Source organism: Meles meles, chromosome 13 (assembly GCF_922984935.1).
Source record: "Meles meles chromosome 13, mMelMel3.1 paternal haplotype, whole genome shotgun sequence".
Taxonomy (NCBI): Eukaryota; Metazoa; Chordata; class Mammalia; order Carnivora; family Mustelidae; genus Meles; species Meles meles.
The window spans coordinates 22,202,663-22,221,112 of record NC_060078.1 but is presented as its reverse complement, the minus strand read 5'-3'; the positions used below and the strand labels follow the sequence as shown (position 1 = coordinate 22,221,112).

General features: G+C 41.0%; 1 protein-coding gene across 4 annotated transcripts in view; it reads left to right on the top strand.

Moving 5' to 3' along the window:
- ANK3 (ankyrin 3) overlaps positions 1 to 18,450 on the top strand; it is a 687,858-nt gene that overhangs the window by 543,665 nt on the left and 125,743 nt on the right. For all 4 annotated transcript variants that reach the window (XM_046026934.1, XM_046026935.1, XM_046026933.1 and 1 more), the window contains 5 exons: positions 1,995 to 2,192; positions 7,756 to 7,854; positions 15,328 to 15,426; positions 15,518 to 15,616; positions 16,354 to 16,449. In XM_046026934.1, coding sequence (XP_045882890.1) covers positions 1,995 to 2,192; positions 7,756 to 7,854; positions 15,328 to 15,426; positions 15,518 to 15,616; positions 16,354 to 16,449 — 591 coding nt within the window. The remainder of the gene's footprint in view (positions 1 to 1,994; positions 2,193 to 7,755; positions 7,855 to 15,327; positions 15,427 to 15,517; positions 15,617 to 16,353; positions 16,450 to 18,450) is intronic.

Sequence of the window (18,450 nt, the reverse complement as noted above, 5' to 3'; positions counted from 1 at the left end):
AAGAAGCTAAACTGAGACTATCTTGCTGTCACCGCTCTGTTTAGCCAGTGTTAGACATATTGACTAATCAGATGTCCTATTTTAGCACTGTTTTGTGAATTTTGTCTTTTAGGCAGGGGTGGGGATGGGAGTGAAACAGACCTCCCCCTCCTGTCACTCGCTGTAGAGTTGGGCTCAGTCCAAAGCCCTTCATTTGGCTCTGAAGGCAATTTCTTTAGGGTGTGTCTGTGCAGAGGGACAAATGCTTCCCAGGTCAGCTGGGGTTTCCAGATGGCACTAAGTCCAAACTAAAAATAGGGATATAAAATCTTCTACCCTGGCCTATCCCATTTGGCAGAGGGTGGTTTCAGAAGAGTCTGGAAGCCACATTTCCACTCACATGGGTTGATACCCAACAGCTTAAATCCTCTACAACTGATTAGAAGAAGAGTGTCTGTCAAGTGAGAAACACGGTCCTCCTAGGACATGTTAGTGACTTAAAATATGAGGGTTGATTGCAGAGGCTAGCCTGTGAGTGGTTCCGCAGCCCCCAGTGTCCTCTGTGTTGATTCTGACCCATCTGTATTGCTTGGAAAGAGTGCGACTGATAGTTGTCTAGATTTGGATCATTTTCCCAAGTATAAATCCACAAATTCTATCTTTTTTTCTCTAAACCTTCTTTTCTATAAAAAAGTCATTCTAACTTTTCATTTGCATATTTTATAATATTTTGTATTATATATAGTCATGCCCAAGTCAAAATATAATCACGTGTTTCTCTTAAAATACTGTAAGGCAGGACAAGGTCCCCTCCCTAGCACAGGGGACCTTTCTTTCTCAGAGCAAAGGACTCTAAAGGACCCTGAAACACAGCTAATTAACAGTTTGCTGAAGAAATTTAGGTCACCGCTACCTTGAGCACCAAGGGTCAGCCAAGATGAGGATCCCAGAATGTTCCGAAAGTTCTAGTAAGTCTGACTCACATTCTAAGATTCACCAGTCACCGTGAGGCATTAATAGAGATAGAAAGACGGATATGACACAATACCTGCCCTCAACAAATTTGTGTTTTAGGAAGAGGACACAAGTGTGGAAAGGAAAGAGCACCACTAAATATCTCCAAGACTTTGATTAGAGTCAGTCAGGCTCAGTGGGTGTAGAAACACTTCATGAGAATATGACCCTTGAGCTGAAGCTTCGGCTGGAAAATGCTGGCCCTGAGGACCTGGTGGGGGATAAACATTCTTGAAAGAGGGAGGCGAAAAACAGAAACATGAGCTGTATCTTATTTGGGAAACCAGTTCAGCCGAAGCATAACGTAGAAACTAGGGTTTTGTAAAGGAGGCAATCAAAGGGGCTATGAGAGGAGGGTGCCTGGGTGGTGCAGTCGGTTAAGCATCCAACTCTTGATCTCAGCTCAGGTCTTGATCTCAGGGTCATGAGTTCGAGCCCTGCATTGGGAACCTGCTCAAAAAGAAATAATAATAAAACAAAAGGGCTCTGAGAGTAGATAATAGCATCTGGACTACCATGAACATTACGTTTTTCAGCTTGTTAGCAACAAATAACCATTATGGATATTTTAAAGACAGAATAAGTGCTCGCTTCGGCAGCACATATACTAAAATTGGAAGACAGAATAACAGCTCTGAACATGCCCATAGTGTTTATTGTTTCCTACTTGGGTTTCTTCTCATTATCAAATTGAATAAAGCAAGTAATTATTGAGCACCTACCAACATGGTAGGAAAGAACTCTACATTCCTTTTATAAAACCAGTGGCACTCTGTTTTGCTTGCATTAAACTGTCCACAGTATAATTTCCTGATTCAGGAATGTGGGGGATGAGGGCAATACTTTAATGGCACAGCTCGATTTATCAGTTTGCTTATGTGATTCTGAGTTTTTAAACCATTGAAGAAAATCACTAGAAAGGGAAGCATACTATTTGAGAGTGCACTGTACGCATTTTTATCTCTTTCCTGGGCATGTGACCAAGTGATTTGTGTTGACAGAACGGTTATACGCCGCTGCACATCGCTGCCAAAAAGAACCAGATGGACATAGCGACGACTCTGCTGGAATATGGTGCTGATGCAAATGCGGTTACCCGGCAAGGAATTGCTTCCGTCCATCTTGCAGCTCAGGAAGGACACGTGGACATGGTGTCCCTGCTCCTCGGCAGAAATGCGAACGTGAACCTGAGCAATAAGGTAACCTTCCTTTTTCTCTACAAAGCCTTCAGCAGAACCTTACCTGTCAGAAAGATCACTAAGAAGCATGAAGAATCCAGGTCAAATCGATCTTTAAAGTATAATATTGCACAAAGATGTTTGCCAAAATATTTATTATAGCAAAAACTTTGAGAAAATATGGTTAAGCAGTAAGAGAATGGTAAATCAATAATTGGAAAGTCTTGGGATTAAATAACATAGAGCCCTAAAAATGAAGTCCACAAAGTTTTTCTGAATTCTATGAAATTTTGTTAGAATGTTAATTCAAAGAGCAACATTGTTGCCATACCAGAACCTAGCAAATAGTAAGTTGTAAATTGCATCCGTTGACTTAGTCTGCAAACATTTTGGGGGCACCTCCTCCTTGCCTGTCCTGGTTTTAAGTCAGAGATTACAGATATTGGAAACAGTGCTTCCTTCAGAGAGTTCATTAACAGAAATTAAGACTAGCTATTTTATTCACAGATTAGAAAGGTTGTTAGTCTTTGTATGTGAATTGGCAATTTCAAGGAACGCATGAAGCCTCTGTTCCCCAAATTTTTCAAATTCCCCTGCCTTCGTAGTTGACATCCTGAATCTTTGTGAAGAATTTTGTGAAACAAAACAGAAGTCCAGCCCACAAGTGGCCAGAGACATGTTAATGAAGCTACAACCTCTCATTGCATATACAGAGTTTACCGAACTGTTTATCAATATCTAAGTCCGAGATCTGCTCAAAATACAGAACAGATGTTTCTAAGTCTTCCCTTCAGATAACATGAAAGCCTGCAAGAGTGCCCCCAAATTCTTGATAATCCAAACTCCCTAGCTTCTTCTCTACCAGTGATGATGACACAACTGTAGCTTAGATACTGGAGGAGAGTTTCAAGATAGCAAGAGTTTTATGATGACAAATAAAAAGTAACTTATTTTCCCCCCAGTATGTGGCCTGTGTTTTGGAATCACAAAGGCTTTAAATCTCCTGGGTGTGAATCCTAAGTCTGACTCTTACTTGATTGGACAAGTCATATGACCTCACTGAGCTCAGTTTTGTCCTCTTGTAAATGAAGACAAAATATTTACCTCACCGAGATGCCACAAAGATTGAGATAACATTCAGCACTTTCTTCTTAAGCAGAAAAAGAATAGTTGTCTTTAATTTTGGACTTCTCACAGTTTGGGGAAAAGCTTATTCTGCACGAATCTGAATTCCCAAGGTTGGAAATTAACACATCCTTTAGCTGAAAAGACATACATGAGAGAACAGAGAAACCTTTTTTTTCAGTTTCAGTGTCTTGAAAATCCTTTGCGATCATCGCAGAGCAAACACATTTTTTCATATTTCTCTGGTGTGACAATTTGATTTTCTCATAGCTTTCTTTTCAAACATTCCTTTTAGGAGAGCATGTCTCTGCACTAATAAGAATCACAGAACAATTTCAAATAGTCATTAGCAGGATTTTTTTTTTTTTTTTTTTTGAGCTTTTGAGTTTTGAGTGTTCGAATACTAACATAGAGACCAGGCTTACAGTAATCTCCTACAAAATTCAACTTGTTTTAATGAGATAGAAGACCTGGTCTTCTCCAATTGAAGTACATTCTGTCATCCACTGAGTTTATTTTAAGAGCCCCCAATACTATAGCTCACTAATTCTCTCAGAGACAATGTAGGCCTTAATAATTGGTTCATAGGTAAATGTTTAGATTTGATACCAAAGTTCAATGTGACTTTTCTTTTCCCTTAAAATCCTCCAGTCAAAATAAATAAATAAAGAAATAAATAAAATACTCCAGTCAGCTAGTTGCAGTGTATATCCAGCCTTAGAATCATAGAAATTTTTAGACTGAAAATACTTCAGCATTTCTCAGCATTTGCTTTGGGAGACTGGACATTAGTGAGGGAATTCTGAGGCCCAGGTGACGTGGGTAACCAGGGCAACTTGCACCTTGTCAGCCACCTTCCTGAAAAAACGTGACATCAGCAGAAATCCTTCCAGGGAAGTTTTAAAAAGTGGATCAGGCGGCTTCCCATGAGTGCACTGTGCTCGAGGAACGTGCAAGAACGTCACAGCACCTAGAAATGATCTAATGGGAAGGCGTTTGTAAATCTTTGCTTCCTTTCTCTGTTGCCATGTGCTCTAGAAAGTATTAAATAAGCCTTGAGGTGAAAACAGAACACGAGTAGGACTTCATTGTGCAATAAGGAACTCAGAGAATTCTCTGTCAATTTGTCCCGAACTGCCCGAGTTTTAAACACCTGCCCAGGGGCGCCTGGGTGGCTCAGTGGATTAAGCCGCTGCCTTCGGCTCAGGTCATGATCTCAGGGTCCTGGGATCGAGCCCCGCATCAGGCTCTCTGCTCCGCAGGGACCCTGCTTCCTCCTCTCTCTCTCTCTGCCTGCCTCTCTGCCTACTTGTGATCTCTCTGCGTCAAATAAATAAATAAAATCTTTAAAAAATAAAAATAAAAAAAAATAAACACCTGCCCATCCCAACTCCCACTCAACACTAGACTCCATGCCCTTGCTAAAAAATAAATATTAAAGATAGAGCTTTTGTGAAAGTTGATGTGAACCAAACAGTTCATTGTTTTCACTTTCTTCCTTTCTTATTATTGGTCACCAGGAGTTCCTGGTCACTTTAAGGAAAAGAGGCCATGAACCCCAATTACTGCCAAAGTGTTAGCATTTGATTTGATTTGTTTTTGCTTTTGATGTTCTTACCTACCTTCCCGCTTGGATTTTGCAGACCACAAGTAGCTCCATTCCTTTGTCCTGTTAATGGAATATTGAACAGGCCTGATGATATTCTGAGTTGGTGGTGATCTCTTGTTCCAAGTAAATGTCATTTTTTAAAACGAGCAATGGTTGAAACCTTATAAAAGGTTAACAGGTAGCTTCAGAAGTCAAATGGGGTTGTTTTAACCATCACACTATTTTTTAAAGTCTTCTTAATGGAAACATGAAGATAAACAAAAGTACCTAAAGGTGATTGCTCTTTCTTCTGATTTAATTATTTAGTAGATCCTAGTATGGGCTGGATGCTAGACACTAGTTATGTGAAGTTTAAAGGTACAACTTTGCCTCAACAAGCTCATAGTGGTTTGAGGGAGACAGACAAGAAAACAGAATTTCAATGCAGGGTTATGATGCTCTTAATAGAGGTGAGCACATAGAAGGCATGCACATAAATGGAACAATGAGCCCTTTGAGAGGCGAGGAAGGAGAGAGAGGCCCAGAGAGCTGTGAGTGCCTCCGTGCCACAGATCGAGTGGGGGGCTCATGGGGCAGAGTGAACACAGACGGGGGACGCAAGAGTGTAGGTCACATGCCAGAAGACATCCCCAAACTTTGCTGAGAACCACTCAGTAAAGAATCTTCAGAAGTTTTGGAAAGTCTTTGACTTAGATTAGGTGACCATGATGCTTTTACAAAATATTAGGGCTAAAAATGTTTGTTGCCTCTAAAATAGAACATGGATGGGGTGGAGGGATGGGGGGACCTAAGGGTGGGGATTGCGGAGCGCCCTTGTCATGATGAGAACCACCTGATGCGTGGACGTGTTGAATCGGTAACTTGTGCACCTGAAACTAATGGAACACTGTTAGCTAACTGGAAGTGAAATAAAAACTTAATAAACCAATGAAGTAGAATAGGGGACATGACTCTCAGATTATGTCAGCGTTTGTGTGATACCGGTTTGGTCCCAGCTTATTTTTCTTGGATTTCAGTCGAATGTATCAGTCCTCCTTTCCATATTTTCTCTCTTTTTTTTTTTCAGTTTGAGTGGGCTTCCTCCCTAACCCTGTAAACATTATTAAAAAGTCAAGAGCAAGTGACTCTTCCTGAGTCCTGGGATCCGTCAGATGGAAGGACGGCCCCTGACGAAATAACGTTCTGCAGCGCGAGAGCTCTGTGCCCTCGCTGCTGCGTCTGATACACTCCTGTCCTCTGACAGATAGGACAGCTGAGGCGCTCACTGCACGGATGCTCCAGGAGGAGACAGAGGCCTCTGGGACACAGAGATTCACTTCTGTGCTCAGATTAGGGGAAAGAAAACAATCTGGAAGCACCAACACCAAGTTTCTTTCTCTTAAGTATTATTCACGAAAAGACACTTTAACAGCAACAGATTTTTTTAAAGATTTTTTTTATTTATTTGACAGACAGAGATCACAAGTAGGCAGAGAGGCAGGCAGAAAGAGAGAGAGAGGAGGAAGCAGACTCCCTGCCAAGCAGAGAGCCCGATGCGGGGCTCGATCCCAGACCCTGAGATCATGACCTGAGCCAAAGGCAGAGGCTTTAACCCACTGAGCCACCCAGGCGCCCAACAGAAGATTTTTAAAACAGAGTACAGTCTTGGTGATTATTTCCTTGGCCATTGGAACAACCAGGTAGCCTGCTTACTCTGTGGTAGACTCAGTTTCAAATATTCAGTCTCAGTAAACACGTACACCATCTAAGTGACCTGGAAATTCTCATGAGATAGCATTCATTTTTGCATTTCCCAGGCCATCTTTCCTACCCAGAAGCAACATACAGAACATATTTATAAGCTTTGAGCATTAATATTTGATGGAGAAAATGTTATCATCACATATTAATTTATCATATTTAATTTATAACTAATATATTAACATTAATATATTATTGCCATATTTAATTTATAACTAATTTTTCATTTAATCATTTCTGTTAATGCCTGTACCAATGGTAATGTCTTGAATTCCTGCATAATTTTGCAAAAAACGTCTCCAGTGAGGGGGGTTGCTAAATACTTATTTACTTACTTATTTTTTGAGTATAGTTGACATACAGTCTTACATTGCTTTCAGGTGTGCAGCTTAGTGATTTGACAACTTTATCCATTGTGCTGTGTTCACTGCAAGTGTAGTGAACTTGTCCATCTCTGTCCCGTCACATCACTGTGACATTATCATCGCTCTATCCCCATGACTTACTCCTTCCATAACTGGAAGCCTGTACCTCCCCTCGCCTTCACCCATGTCTTCCAGCCCTCCATCCCCCTTCCTTCTGGCGATCAGCAGTTGGTTTTCTGTATTTACAGGCCTGATTCTGCTTTTCGTTTGTTTCTTCATTTAAGTTTTTTTTTCCTTTGTGAAAGTATGTTAAGGCAAATTCCAGACATTATATCATTTTATATCATTTTTTAAAAAGACTCTAGTTTTAAAAAACGAACACTGTAGTATGTAGTAGGAAAATGATATAATATCTGGGATTTGCCTTCAAATGCTTCCACAAAGAAAAGAATGAACAGGAAGTAGGGCTGGATGAAGCAAATGTAGGAAAACCTTGATAATTGCTGAGTTTGTGATGAGGACACAAGGTTCCGGCCACCGCTCCACTTCTGAGGGTGTCTGAAATTTTTCATGAAGCCTGCAGGTAACAGTGTTGCCCAGTGCTAATATGTAAGCGCATCCTGCAGAATTATTTAGCATGCAAATTCTAGGTATCCTCTCCTAGAACTCCTAAATTGTTGCTCAAACATGCCTGTGTGTGCCACACTCCGCTCTCTAAGATGACTGTACTTTGACTCTTTCGCAGAGTGGCCTGACCCCGCTCCACTTGGCTGCTCAAGAAGATAGAGTGAATGTGGCCGAAGTCCTCGTAAACCAAGGGGCAAACGTGGATGCCCAGACAAAGGTATACAAAAAGAATGTGCTCCTGTAAAGTGTCACTTAGTGACTCTATATGGAAACAGAAACAATTTGATAGGGGCGGGTAGGGGGAAGACAAATTTTCCATCCTATCTCTTATATGTAGTATTTCAAACATACATCTGTGCAAGGGACACTGAAGTCTCTGGTGACAGTGTCCCAAATGCTTTTATCTTTGGTGGCCTAGGCTCTTTATCCTAGCTGCCTGTAGATACCCATCCGTGTTAGCACTGTTGATGTTGCTACAACAGATCTGTCCTTTAAGGGCAGAGTGTAAAATCTTGTTCCTTTCTTGGCTTTTGTAACTGACTTAATGCATACAGAGAAATTTATCAGTGATTTGTGACCTTTGACTTTCTTCGGATATAATCTATAAAAAAGGATAAAGTAAGTTTTATTCAATTATTATTCACTTGCTAAATTCCTTATGGCCTGTGTGGTTGTGAGCATCTTTCTCTCAGACAAATAGCTCTCTTCAAAAAGAAAAAAAAATACTTGTTAATATCCTATAATGCCACAATTTCAAACTCAGATAAGAAAAATGGATGTTTTATGTCTTCATCAGAGATGGACTTCATATTAATCTCCTTTCTCTAAGCATTTTCTTTTGGTACTTCATAGCAAACTTGTTTTATCTACTCTAAAATAGAACTCTCTTTTCCTTCTCTGTGTCATATTTTTGACAAAAATGAATGCTTATTAAATACTATACATGCAACATCTTGGGTGTCCTATGGTTATTGATACTGAAGATATTAACAAATACAGAAGTATCACTAGGAATTCGCCGAGTAAGAAGGTATTCAGACATCAAAGTCAGACTGGACTTACCGGACAAACAGAGGGAGCAGCCCGAGTAGACTACACCCCAGGACATCCATTGCTCGGCTCTCTGGGGCTGCGGCTCCTCCACCCCTACTGTGTTCTGTTGAGAAGGAGCTGCCTGAAGGAGAGCTGACCAGGCACGATCCTTTCGTGCTTTAAATTCTGTGTGAAAATGGTAAAGCAAGTGTCATTGTCCCTGGCCAGGACAGCCCTAGGTAGAACGGGGATGGGGGATAGGTAATTCCCTTTCTGGAATTTCTGTGCCCTTGCAGTTTCCATGGCCTCACTCTGTAGCCAGAATGCTCAGCAGTACCTTCACTCTGTTTTCTCCACATTAAAAAAAAAAAAAAAAATCTCATTGTGCTTAGCCTTGACTGCTTCCCTAGGTAGCTGAGTATTTCGCAGTAAAAGCCCTGGTAGCAGCTGAGTGGTTTCTTGTTACTTTCCATTTTGAAAATAAAAGCATTTTTAATTCTGAAGAAAGAATCAGACTACGGGCACCTGGGAGGCTCAGTTGGTTGAGTGTCTGACTCTTGATTTTGGCTCAGATCATGGTCTCAGGGTCGTGGGATTGAGCCCCGCGTCAGGCTTTGTGCTAGAGCCTCCTTAAGATTCTCTGTCCCTCCCTCATGCTCTCTCCAAAAAAAAAGAAGAAACAGACTGAATTTAGATTTTTCTTCTTCCTTATTTTATTAAAGGTAAATATATTCACCTTGTGTTGTTTCATTTACACACACAAACACAGACTTAAACACATTTTTTTGTTGTTGTTACCTTTCCCTTTATAGATTAAAAATTCTGGGACTCCTAAACAGGGTTAGGTTTCTTGGTTCGTCTCTGACCCTGCACATCGGAGGCGTACCCCGTCATTCAGTCAGGAAGTATGGCACCGGTCCTCCAGGGCATGTTGGGAGGCAGGACATGGCGCTGTGAGCCTTCTTACGTGCAGGGCCCTTGGGCTTAAGAGTCTTGGGACTCTACCAGCATTTCCTCGGTGTAGCATTTATGAAGCGTGTTCCCTTTCCTGCCCTTGACAAGTGATGCACTTTGCAAAGTACCGGTCTCTTAACAAATTCTTTTCTCTTTCTTTCTCATCTCAGCAAAGATCATAGCATCCAAAAAACTGAGGCTGTGGTTGTCTCCTTGCTGAGAAGAGCAGAAGGGCAAGAGATGGGGTTTGGGGCTTGCTTTCTAATCTTGTGAATAAGGAGTTTATTATGTTCTATGAACTTCCAGATTCTTACTGGTGAAGATGATCTCTGAGCCGCCTACAGGTGTAATATATGGTACTGTCCAATTCATTGGCTTAAATTGAAGCATAGCCATCATGAGAACATTGAGAGCTCTTCTCTGTTGTGGGGAAAAGACCAGAAAATCCTGCTAACAGCTTTCTCAGCCTTCCCACTCGCTTGCTGACCTTCTACACCTACAACTCTGTATTTGAGTTTTGCTGAATCAGATCAGACTAAATTGTCCTGGGCCACAGGGTTTAATATTCAGTGTGGTTCCACTGAAATAAAGCTACTCCTTTTGGTTTTTAGAAGGTTAATTTAGACACCCAAAATACATTGATTCTCAGTGGTACTGATTACAAATTAATAGTTAAGTTGTATTTCTTTAAATGTGTATAAAATAATAAAAAAAAATTTGATACTCATTTCATATTCATTTTTAGAGCTCCTGCTAGTTGCCAAATTCTTAACAGGGTGATTTTCCCCTTGCCCTCATAGTACTTATAGTCTAGAAAGGAAGATATGTGACAATAAAGATAATCAAATAATATAATAATAGCAAAGTATATTACCCATCTTCTCTGTGTCAGGTATTGCATGCTTTACCTTTATTCATTGGTTTAATCCTTACAACAACCCTAGAAGGTGGGTGAAGTTGGTATCCCCATCTTACCAATCAGGAAATGGAGGTACAGAAAGTAGTTACTTGTACAAGGTCACACAGTGAACTGGTACAAAATCTGACTTTGACCCCATATATAAATAAATAATTTTAAGAAATATTGGCATGAACTGAATTATTTTACAAAGGTGGGGAGTATAGAAGGGAGGTATAACTGGTTCAGTATCGTAGAAACAAGAGAAAACGGTAGGGGGCATGCTAGAAAATTAAGATTTCAGAGGGCCTTAATGTGCCAGTCTGAGCACGTTCAGCTTTTCATTCTGTTTGCACTGGGAACCCTTGGAAGGTTTTAAACAGAAGCATGATAAGGTCAGACATCCAGTTTCGAAAGATCCTAGGAGACTGTGCAGAGACCGAGTCGGTCAAAGGAGTTTGGAGCAGGGGCCGTTCATTGAAGGCTACTGCCAAGGTCCAGACGGAGAATAAAGAAGGCTTTAATTTAGGGGCAGATGGGAAATTGGTGAACAAGAGAGAAATTGGAGAAATACTACTTAAAGAAGTATGAACAATAAGACATGAGTAGAAGTGGGAAATTCAGATGAATCTAAGGATGGAGCCCTGTGACTGGGGGAGCACAGGTACCAGTCAAGGAGACTGGACATAAAGGAGAGAAGCTAGCTAGGAAAAGGAGACCAAGAGTTCCATATTGGGTGTGTTGTATGTCAGATGATATAGGGGCTGTCTAGGTAGAAAAATCCAGTACATGACTAAAGTTTTGGCTCTAGGGTATAGAATGGAGGTCTGGACTACAGCTCCTGGTTTGTTAGTTGTCAGAATGGTTGTATTAATTGATGCTGGGAATGCAGATGTGTGATCATTGAGAAACAGCGTGGAGGAAATCAAAGCCCAGCCCCCTGGGATCAATAATATTTTAAAGTGGATGAAGGAGGTAGAAGCAGGCCTAACGAAGCGTAGGAAGGTGATCAGGAAAGAATATGACGTGGACGCCAGGTCATGAACCAGGAGGGTGCATCGGGAGAGAGAAGTACTAAAGCATGTCACTGGGTTGGCACGGGGGTGATCGGAAAGCAGGTCCCCTGGAATATGGGAGGAGGGGGTAGGGAGGGAAGAGTGAGTGAAGATGCCTTCTTTCAAGAAGCTTCGCTTTGGAAGGATCTAGACCTAGAAAAAGAGACAAATATTTGGAAGAGGTGTTTTTGTTTTTTAAGACTGGAAATACGTAAACGTATTTGTCGGCTGGGAGGAGGGTGCCCGGAGAAAGAGAAGAGGTTAAATGACAAGACGCATCAGAAGTGGGATAAACTACATTAGAGATAGAGATGGCCATTTACTTATTTTTCTCCTATCATTTTGAAAATATTCATTCACTTGGACTCTTCTATAATATCTGAGATATTTTGCTTGTTTTTCTCCCCCAGTTTATTCCCGCATTGATTTTGGAGGTAAACAATAAAACAAGAAACTATAGGGGAAAATGTTCAACTCTTTTTTTCTTTTGGTATGTTGAGATTTTCGACTATACTACCTTCGACTATACTACCTTTAAACTGAGAGTTTATTTTTGGAGAGTTTATTCTCTAGGGGAAAATTCCTGTTTGTTATGAAATGCACTTTTTCAATTTCAATTAGTTATACCAAACTAAAATTTTGAAAAAGTTATTTGAGAGAATATCTTACAATTTTCTATCGATCTTTACCTGCCGTATTATCAAGTACTATTTCCTAATCACTCCAGAAAGAAGAGTTGGTCTTTCGCAAAATTGACTGCTGCTAGCTGGAAAGAATTTCTCAAGTCACATCTCTATGAGCATATATGTGCAAGGTGCCATTTAATGTGGGAATTTTCTAGCCCTCAATGAATGAAAGAGCCCCAATTTCATTTCTCTAAATGCCAGCTGAATCTTCTTGGCTGTGCACATGTATTTTTTAATAAAATACTTTAATGCCTGTGGAATTGCAAGAAGACTAGTGTCCTCAAGTGCAACAAACAAGAAAGAGATTAGTAGGAATGAGCTCAGAGAGTTAATGCGCAGGGTGTATAGAAAAGGGACCAGATAGGACAGGGCCCATAGTCCATGATAATGACTTAGGGTTTTACTACGAATGAGATGGAAAGCTTTGAGGATGAGTAGAAACTGTGCATTAAGATTCTTAACATGATTCAATATCTTTAAAAAATCTAATTAGTATACTTAGCACAACAGCCTTTTGAAACTGTTGCATCATTGCTTAATTAGGCACACTGACTGAAATCCTGAAAAGTTTCTTTTTTTAATTTTTATTTCTTTTTTATTTTTTTAAAGATTTTATTTATTTATTTGCCAGAGAAAGAGAGATAACACAAGCAGGGGGAGCAGCAGAGGGAGAAGCGGACTCACACTGAGCAGGGAGCCCGCTGTGGGACACGATCCCAAGACCCTGGGATCATGACCTGAGCCAAAGGCAGGAACTTAATCACCTCAGCCACCCAGGCACCCCTAAAAATCTGAGAAGTTTCTTAATATTTAGATTTCAAAAATATTTTCTCTATGTTTTTAGCTGGGGGTTAATCCTGTACCCCAAAAGTTGGGAATAATGTTACTTCAGTTAATCTAGGTGTACTGAGAACTGATTGGAGAAAACTATTTTCATGCCTCTTCCACTAAGCAGCATTCTGATCCCTAATGCAATATCCTGAGTTCCTTAGTATCAAGAAAGAAGCCTGCAAAGTTTGGCCAGTCGATTCTGGTTACCAAGCCGGGATCTCCTTCGCCACGCGTGGAGCAGCTTCAGGGACCATAAGTCAGACTCACGTACACGGTTATGACGAGCTTTAGCAGTGGGCGTCCAGGCAGCACTGACCATTCAGTTTGCGGGACAGAATCTGACCAGAGTAAAATTCTTTAGGATAGCACATCCTGCTGAGATGTCTTCACCTTCCACCATCAGCTGTGGTCCGGGCACATTCTTTTCAAATTCAGATATGACCCATTTGCGAGCACGTCTTAGTCGGTTCGAGCTGCTATGACAAGAATAGCAGAGAGTGACCAGACTCTAGTTTCTCACAGTTCTGAAGATTGGGAATTCCTAGATTAAAATGCCAGCTGATCCCTTATCTGGCGAGGGACCTCATGCTGGTTTGCACGTGGCCACCTTGTACCTTCTTATTGTACCTTCACATGGCAGAGAGCAGAGAGGAGAGACAAGCTGTCTCCTATCTCTTCTTATAAGAGCACTAATCCCATTTATGGGGGGTTCCATCTAATTACCTATGACCTAATTACCTCCCAAAGACCTCCTCTCCAAATATCGTCATACTGGGGGTTGGGGTTTCAGGATAGGAATCTGAGGAGGAACAAACATTCTGTCTATAGCATAGAGTCACCATAAAGATACAATAGCTACAGACCCTTGAAAACATGGATTCCCCTTTGCCCCCCACACACTGAGAATGAGAATGTTTTTAAAACTCAGTCCTCTCCCTTTTGTCAGTATGGTGCTGCTAGTGTCCTCATAAACAGAAATTCATTGTCAGTGCTGAAATTGCATGGTGCTGTCTGTTACAATGTGGCCATCTAGAAAGGATATCTGGAATATCCTTATTTTAAAAAATAATTATATACACACATATATATGTATATAATTATATATATGGAAGATATATTTTTAATGGATACAACTTATAGTTCCTCAGGGGTCAGTGGAAATAGCATCTTACTGTCTTGTCTGAATCAGCTGTTTTCAAATTATCAGACCCTAGCTATGTAAGCAGGAGACTTTAACTCCAGCTTGTATACTGGATCAAGTTCACACTTCTCCGACCTCTTGAACTGCCACCAGCCTCTTCTGCTTTAGTGTTTCCGACTTCCCATCTCCGCCATGTGTTCTGACAATCATCTAGTACCTGGCATTATCATTTAGCCACTTCATGGTTTTGTTTTTTCTACCACCATTTTATGCTTTTAGAGAATAGAATATTCAATAAATCCTAGTCCACATCTGCCCACAGAACATTCTTTCTGTCCCTTGACAAGAAGCCACTGAATCACTCTGTCCAGGCTGCTGACTGTGCCATGTTTCCTTCTTACCTTGAAAAGTTGCTGTGAGGAGTGCCTGGGTGGCTCAATCACTGAGCATCTGTCTTCAGCTCAGGTCATGAGGTCCTGGGCTCGAGCCCTGCTTGGCGGGGAGCCTGCTTTTCCCTCTCCCACTCCCCTGCTTGTGTTCCCTCTCTCACTATCTCTCTCTGTCTGTCAGATACATAAATAAAATCTTTTTAAAAAAAAGAAAAGAAATAAAAGTTCGTGTAAGAATAAATTGAGCTGAGGGGCGCCTGGGTGGCTCAGTGGGTTAAGCCGCTGCCTTCGGCTCAGGTCATGATCTCAGGGTCCTGGGATCCAGTCCCGCATTGGGCTCTCTGCTCAGCAGGGAGCCTGCTTCCCTCTCACTCTCTCTGCCTGCCTCTCTGCCTACTTGTGATCTCTGCCTGTCAAATAAATAAATAAAATATTTAAAAAAAATAAATTGAGCTGATGCAGAAGAGAACACTTTGGGACGTTCAATAACTCCTTACATGTGACATGGTATTAATTTTTATATCAAACACTAGCTCTCAGAAATATCAAGGGCATCATATATATATATATATATATGTAGGGGGAAAAAAAAAACTATACCAGCTCAGACAGACAGGTTAAATAATACTTTTGCTTCTATTTAGGATAGTAATGTTTCTGAAAGTATACTTATGAGGTTTCTTTTCTGAAAAATGTAATTACAGATGGGATATACACCTTTACATGTGGGCTGCCACTATGGAAACATCAAGATTGTTAATTTCCTGCTCCAGCATTCTGCAAAAGTTAATGCCAAAACAAAGGTAAACTCTTTTCTCCTTTGTATCCACCACCAAAGTCATTGATTTTGTGTCCAAGGAAGTAAGAGTCATTTCTTCCATCTTCCTTCTGCAGAATGGGTATACGCCGTTACATCAAGCCGCTCAGCAGGGACACACGCATATAATAAATGTCTTGCTTCAGAACAATGCTTCCCCCAACGAACTCACTGTGGTAAGAGTGAAGGGAAGGGAAGAGGGAGGCTAAGGGAAGAGGGAGGAGATGGACCTGGATGCTGGAATCTTCTTACATTTTTTTCATGCACCAAGGTCGCTGTTTTCATTAAAAGGTATAAATGGAATATTCAGTAGAATTCAGGCCAAAGGACAGTAGCTATATTGTGAGCTGTCCAGAGAGATGTGATTAGTGTTTCACACTTAAAAACTACAAATCCTGGGGCGCCTGGGTGGCTCAGTCATTCAGCGTCTGCCTTCGGCTCAGGTCATGATCCTGGGGTCCTGGGATAGAGCCCTGCATCAGGCTCCCTGCTCAGTGGGGAGACTGCTTCTCCCTCTCTCACTCCCCCTGCTTGTGTGCACTCTCTCACTGTCTCAAATAAATAAATAAATAAAACCTTTAAAAAAAGAAAGAAAATAAAAAACTACAAATCCCCTGCCACCTAGTAGGAAATACATATAGAAAAAAAATTGTCTCCTTGATGACTTAGAATGTTAAAAAGCCTCTTGGATTCCATAGGCAGCAGCCAAGTGTCTGCTGTGTGAGGGGGAACAGGTTAGATGGGTTTTGTGCAAGGTACTTCTCTAATGAAGTAGTGTTTTGTGTAGGACAGTGGGTGGGACCAATGAGACACTCACCCTCTGTTTAGTATGGATGAAACGTGTGGGAACACACAGTCACCAAGACACGGGGAATGACTTCTTAATTCCTTGTCCTCGTTTCCCTCTTGCCAGAATGGGAACACTGCGCTGGCCATTGCCCGGAGGCTTGGCTACATCTCAGTGGTCGACACCCTGAAAGTAGTGACTGAGGAAACCATGACCACAACTGTAAGTAGCAGACGCCGGACCTCGTCACCCTGAGTGCCTGCTCTCACGCTGTTGATTTTCTGGGGCCTTTGGGAGATGAACCCACTTTCCTCCCATTCATAGACTAAGCACCATGTGTCCAAATGCTGTCATCTCGTTGCCGACGGTCAGCATAGCCACTCTCATTTCTGATATTGAGATGCTAAACATTAAAAAATACCTTCTTAAAAGTTGCATTAGTAGCTATGGAGTGTTTTGTTCCATAAGAAGGCTAAACGTATGCACTTATTTGTTTTGCTATAAAAACATTTTAATGAAATGGAGGCAGAAATATTTTAATATCCACCTGTGACAGTGGGAGGAAGTGGAAGATAAGATAGTTCTTGGAAATGTTATAACTCACAAATGATAATGGATACATTGTTGTCATTATTGTAAATGCGTTTTTTACAGTGTCAAAATAAGACCTCAGAAAGAGAATCAGAATGGGTTTTTGTCACTACTCTCACTGCTCTTCCGTTCAGCTATTGGAGTTTTCGTAGGAAAAACAATAGGATGTTTTGTTAAAATTATAAATAAATCTTTACCAGAAGGCCTCATTGCGTCAAATACATTTTTACAAGCTGCAGCCTCTAGGATAAGTCATTTCTTATTAGCACCATCTGGAGCCTTTGAACTGCAGTGGAGTTTGGTAACCGTGGAATCATGAGCAGATATTGCACCATATCAGAGGCTTACTGGAGTTACTCCTAACTCCATGACTCAACACACATGCCTGAGATTGCTCTTTACTCTGGAACACTGGGCATTATCAGCTCTGCCTCCATTTCTCAACCACCACTTTCTGACATGAAGGGAGGCATAATTAGCATCTGCAAACAGTTTGTATACACAGTGCTTCGTATTTTTTTAAAAAATGGGTTGAGGGACTCTGTAGCAACCTACTGGTTGAGTTATTTAGCAATGTACGGCTTTAAAGCTAAAAAAAAAAAAAAAAAAAACCAAAAGTACAAAAAAATCCCCAAAACAAAACAAAAAAATAACCTGCTGATGGCAAGAGAGAAAATATGCACTTTGCAGGAAAGAAAGCAGTAGCTTTAATGGGCTAGGGCAATGGTTATCAACCAGGGCATGTTTCTAACTTCGAGGTATAGTTTGTATAGAGATAAACTACTACACATTGCTTTTATGTATACCGCTTGAGTATTTCATGATTTTAAAATCTGTTATTAAGTTCTTGAGAAAAGAGTTTAAACAAATAATATTTATTGACCTTAATCTTACAGATATTCCATTTAGTTTTCTCTAGAGTGGGGAAAAAAAGAGGAAGAAGAACAAGATATTAAACAGTGGTGAAGTGCCACAATGCTATAAAAGATTTGAAATCACTGCAGCAAATATGTAAAACCTATATGATCATTCAAAATATAAATCTTGCTTATGTTTTTTAAAGATTTTATTTGTTTATTGGTCAGAGAGAGCGTGTGTGAGCAGTTGGAGAGGCAGGCAGAGGCAGAAGCAGGCTCTCTGCTGAACAGGGAGCCCGATGAGGGACTTGATCCCAGGACCCTGGGCTTATGACCCTGAGCTGAAGGCAGACACTTAACCGACTGAGTCACCCAGGCATCCCTGTAAATCTTGCTTATTGAATATAAATTATTTTCTCACCCATTGGGAAAGTTCGGAATGTCTCTTGAATATCAAAAATGCTTGAGGAGGGGCGCCTGGCTGGCTCAGGTGGTAGAGGGTGTGACTCTCGACCTCAAGGTTATGGGGTCAAACCCCGTATGGGATGTAGAGATTCTTGAAAACAAACAAACAAAATAACAAACAAAAACTTGAGGAGAAAATAAAGTGAAAGGCAGAGGAGTTAAAGTTATAGCCTGAGAAGGGTTTCAAGGCCCTGGTTCCAAGTGAAAGACAGAATGAGTATGAGAGTCAGGCCATTTCCCTCAGTGTCATCAGCTGAGTTGGCTGGTAATTTCTGCAAGAGAGAGAAGATAGGACTCATGCTAACAGAAC